The sequence below is a fragment of the Vigna unguiculata genome, chromosome 8 (genome assembly GCF_037176805.1).
Source record: "Vigna unguiculata cultivar grain cowpea cultivar isolate G323 ecotype 2 chromosome 8, ASM3717680v1, whole genome shotgun sequence".
Lineage (NCBI taxonomy): Eukaryota > Viridiplantae > Streptophyta > Magnoliopsida > Fabales > Fabaceae > Vigna > Vigna unguiculata.
This window is the reverse complement of record NC_140799.1, coordinates 28,566,415-28,571,329: the sequence shown is the minus strand read 5'-3', so window position 1 is coordinate 28,571,329 and position 4,915 is coordinate 28,566,415. Positions and strand designations below refer to the sequence as shown.

Here is a 4,915-nt window from a genome sequence, read left to right as displayed (position 1 = left end):
CCTTAAAATCATGTTCATGTAGTCCATAAACACAGCTGAAGCATTGGTCACACCAAAAGTCATAACTACGTACTCGTAGTGTCCATATCGGGACCTGAAGGCTGTCTTCTGTACATTGTCTGCCTTCACTAAAGTCTGATGGTATCCCGACCACAAATCAATCTTTGAGAACACCGATGACCCATGCAACTGATCCATCAAGTCGTCAATCCTCAAGAGGGGGTAGTTGTTCTTGATGGTCATCTTATTTAACTTTCTATAGTCTACACACAGACGTGAACTTCCATCATTTTTCTTCCCAACAACACAGGTGCTCCCCAAGGTGAAGTACTAGGCCTTATGAACTGTTTCCCAATAGCTCCTGTATTTGACTATTGAGCTCTACCAATTCCGCCGGAGCCATACGGTATGGAGCCATCGACACTGGACTGGTTCTTGGCACCAGGTCAATAGAGAACTCCACCTCTCTATTGGGAGGCAACCCTGACACTTCCTCCGGGAACACATCTCCAAACTTGTGCACCATAAGTATAACCGACGTCTTTTCCTCCTCATCCACCTCTAGATGGGTGAATATAATGAAGCACTACGCGCTGCCTTGAATCTCCTTCATCACGCCTTGAGACAATACAAACTCAGGCTCCTCTGAGTTGGAGAACAACACCCTATTCTCTCGACAATCTATAAGAATGTGATTGGTAGAGAGCCAATCCATCCCCAAGATCACCTCCAACTCTTGTAAAGGTAAGCAGATCAGATTCACTTTATACTTGCGCCTCTCTACCTCTATTGGACATCTAACACACAATGACGATGTCCTGACCAAACCCGATGTCGTAGTAGATACCACAAGCTCACACTACAGCTCACACACTGGCAGACCCAATCATTTTACATAAGCATCTAACACAAAAGAGTGTGTCACTCCAGAGTCATACAACATACAACATTTCATCCCAACAATCACACAACAATCCATAATAAGGTTACCTGAGCTTGCAGCCTCTACTCCTATCATGGCGTAAACGTGACCTGTCGCTTGAGGCCTATTGCCTCTGTTCCTATGAACGGGAGGTCGTGTCACTGCCCTAGCAAGGGAGGGATAATCCTTGCCGAAATGGCCTTCCTTGCCACAATGGTTACATCTGGGGTAACCTTCCATATGTGGGCAAACACTCCTCAAATGAGGGCCTTCACACCTGAAACACTGGACCCTACCCTGTTGTGATGGAAAACTCCTAGGCCCTTGAGACTGATGATGAGGTCTATCATACGATTTCCTCCTCTCCTCATGTCTCGGTTTGGACCCATATGGTCCACCAATCTTCTGGTTGAGCCTCTACCTCGCCCTTCATCTTCTCCATAACTTTGGCCTTCTTCACCAAGGCAGCAAAATCCTTGATGGACAGTGGGGCAACCATCCGACGGATGTCTCCCCTAAGGCTGTTCTCGAACTTACGACATCTCCATTCTTCATCGAGTGGCAAAGTGTAGAAGCAGCTGAGATGCTTAAACTTCTCAGCATACTCTGCAACTGACTTACTCTCCAAAGTCAACTGGAGGAATTCCACTTCCTTAGCATACCTCATGCTATCGGGGAAGTACTCGAAGAGGAACTTCCCGCTGAAGTCCTCCCAAGTAACTGGTTCCTCCCTTTCTTCCATAATGGATTTCATGTTGATCCACCAATGCTTTGCCTCACCGGTGAGCATGTACACCACAAATGCCAAATAGTTCTCCATCGGGCACGACTTCACATTAAAGATCCTCTTCATATCCTTCAGCCATTGGTCTACAACATCAGGACTAGTCTTTCCGTTGAATTTTACCGGGTGATGCTTCAAGAAGTCTTCCAAACTCCACTCTTTGACTGGAGGTCGTGGCTCGAGACAAAAGACATGGGCAACTATCCTGTTCTCCTCCAATTGGCGGAGGGCCTCCATATGCTTGTTGTGGGCATCCTCAGCAACTACCCTAGCAGCCTCTATCTATTGCATCACCAGTTGTTGCTGTTCCAATGATGCTGCCTGTCGCTGCATCGATGCTTCATGTTGTTGCATCATGGTAGTACTCTGCTGAGTCATGGCTGCCACCATTTCTTCTATCGTCCTGGCGATATGTGGTACATCACCCTGAGAAGATTGAGGAGTTTTACGCGTACGTGCCATAATCGCTGACACATAGGAAAACCATTATTTAGACTTAATAAGACATGAACTTAACTGCTCTACCAAGCTGCTCTACTGAGCTAATTATTATAGTGTTTCATCCCCCCACACACAAGGTTAGCCCTTAAAGTGTTTCAGGCCTCCTAATACTCTCACCACTCGAGTCAATATGCTCTATGTAAGACTAACTAACTCTTTAGAGTGTCAGGATGCAATCCTTACCTTGAATCCTTACTAAATTATATAAATGAGGCACCACCATGAACTCCCACTAACAGGGGTCATGGAATTACGTCCTGACCAACTATGGCACCACCATGAGATCTCACCTAGAGATTCATGGAATTATGTCCTAACTAATGATGCACCACCACGAAACTATCATGAAATTACGTCTTAACCAAATCAAAACCATGTTTTCATCCATCAATATAACATTATTGCTCATACCAAATCCATGACCACATATATAACCAACCATTCATTTATATTCCATACTGAGATCATGCCAAACTCATCATTCACCACTTATAAATCATCTTTACTCATGCATATTCACACACTTCATGCTTTAACATAGTGATTCAATCAATCAGGTGCCAAACATCCAAGAACAGAGAACTAACAAAACAAGAATGCATTCTTGCCCAACTCCTCGCTCAGGTAGAAAGGTCTCGCTCAGGAGAGAGGGTTTCTCGCTCGAGCGAGCTCCTTTCGCCTAGGTGAGAGCTCGAGAAGTGAGGAACAATGGCTTGCACGTTCTCTCGCTTAGTCGAGACCTCCTCACCTGAGCGAGATAGACTCTCGCTCAAAACAGAGCTCGTCGCCTGAGCGACAACTTGCGCAAACAACCTGGGCAAGTTGCTGCTAATCTCACCTAGGCGAGATACGCTCGCTTGGGCGAGAAAACCAGAACCCTCCACTGTTCACACAAGCTGTAAGACCCGTAGAATTTAATTAATTAAATAAATAATTAATTAATAAATGGGGGTGGGGAAATGATTATGACATTAAATTATGGTTGATATGATGTGGAAAAGTACTAGCTCAAGTGGTTAAGAGTACTTTGATTGTGTGAGAGGACTTGGGTTCGAGTCCTATGTATGCTAACTTTTGTGGTTGTTTTATTATTTAAATATATGTAATCATGTCCTGGTATGATATGATGTCTGAATTGGATTTGTTAAGCATGAAACATGATTGGTTGAATTGGTTGTGCAATTGTTTGGTGAATGAATGGGTATGGGTTCAAACCTTGGAGAACAAAACTAAAAACTTTATTTTTGGCATTTTTGGCATTTTGGCTTTGAATTGAATATGAAAGGTTGGGAAAAACCCTAGATAGTTGAGAGGTAGCCTTGGGTAGTTGAAAAACAGATCCTAAAGGTAAATTTAATGGTAATTAATAGTACCATTAGGTAAATTTTCGTGTTGGATAATTAAACTCTACTAAAAGCCAAGTTTAAAAGGGTAAAAAGTGGTCATAGGGAAGGTTTTGGCAAGCTGGAATAGCAACCTAAATTAGAGCACGAAAATCAGAGAGATTGGTGAGGTTTGAGTGAGATTCTGGTGAGGATTGAGGGAGCATATCAAGAAGGGGGAAACGTGGTGATCATTAGAGTCCTTCAAAGCAAACCAAATTTTAGCAAAAGGATCCAGGTTAGGGGAGCTGAACTCCGTTTATTTTTGTGCTTATATTAAACTCCATGAATGATATGATGATGTGAATGCATGAATCTCATTTTGATTATGAAATTTTGATTTCTGGAAATTTTTCAGAAACCGCCTGACGGGCCACACATAGCCGCCAGGCGGCTCATGCCTATTATATGAGTTTTGGGGTGTTTCTAAGGGCAGGGCCTGGCGGTGAAACCCTGTACCGCCAGGCGACGCAAATGGATGGCTAAATTCTGGGCTTATTTCATGATCTGCCTGGCGGTGATTAATTTCCGCTAGGCAACGCAAGTCTGTTGACGCGATTTTTGATTCTATGCTTCCTGGGATGATTCTAATCAGGGGAAAATTTGGAGATTTGTGGTTATAACATAATTGAGGTGGTATTTTGTTGATTTTCGGCTTGAGTGATCTGCATAAGTAATGGAACAGTGTTAGGGTTGGAAGGAAAGGAGACCTTGTTATTAGACCAATTGACGTTGAAATTGTAAGGGAGAAAGTGGTAAAGATTGAGGGGGGAACTACACATGAGTCTACCTGCGAGTGAGTGAGAGTGTGAACTCAGAGAATATTTGACAGGAAACACAGCAAGAGAATGGGAGAAAATGTGATAGGCTGTAACAGAACCTGGAATTTCCCAAGTCTGATGTACCACCTGGCGGGCTAGAGGATACCGCTAGGTGGCAGCGTGGAAATCAGGGGCATGTGGGAGAGTTTGGAGTGCGTTAAGTTGGGTTAGATGCGATGATAATCTGGTCATGAAATAATAAAGGGTAATTCAATGAAAAGGCTTCTCTTTGATATATTTTGAGTGGGATAACACGTTGTGAACGATAAAGAATGGAAAATCACGAGTGGGTCGTGAGGTTTGAAAATAGGTTTTAATTCGGAATGAAGTATAAAGCACAACTAAGGTTGGATGGGTATCGAACATAAACCAGTTAGAGTCTAAGATAGTAGATTGAGATGATTAATCACATGCATAACATGACCAATAGTATATTATGAGGAACAATTTCTGTTTTGTGTGGGTAGGAGTGGATTAAATATGATGATAACAGGTAATATTGACC

The 4,915-nt window shown here is 43.2% G+C and overlaps 1 protein-coding gene across 1 annotated transcript; it reads right to left on the bottom strand.

The window, feature by feature from the left end:
- Positions 1-1,289: 1,289 nt before the first annotated feature.
- On the bottom strand, positions 1,290-1,943 carry LOC114195030 (uncharacterized). Its single transcript, XM_028085428.1, has one exon. It carries the CDS (start codon positions 1,941-1,943, stop codon positions 1,290-1,292), a length of 654 nt encoding a protein of 217 aa, XP_027941229.1.
- Between the last annotated feature and the right edge of the window lie 2,972 nt (positions 1,944-4,915).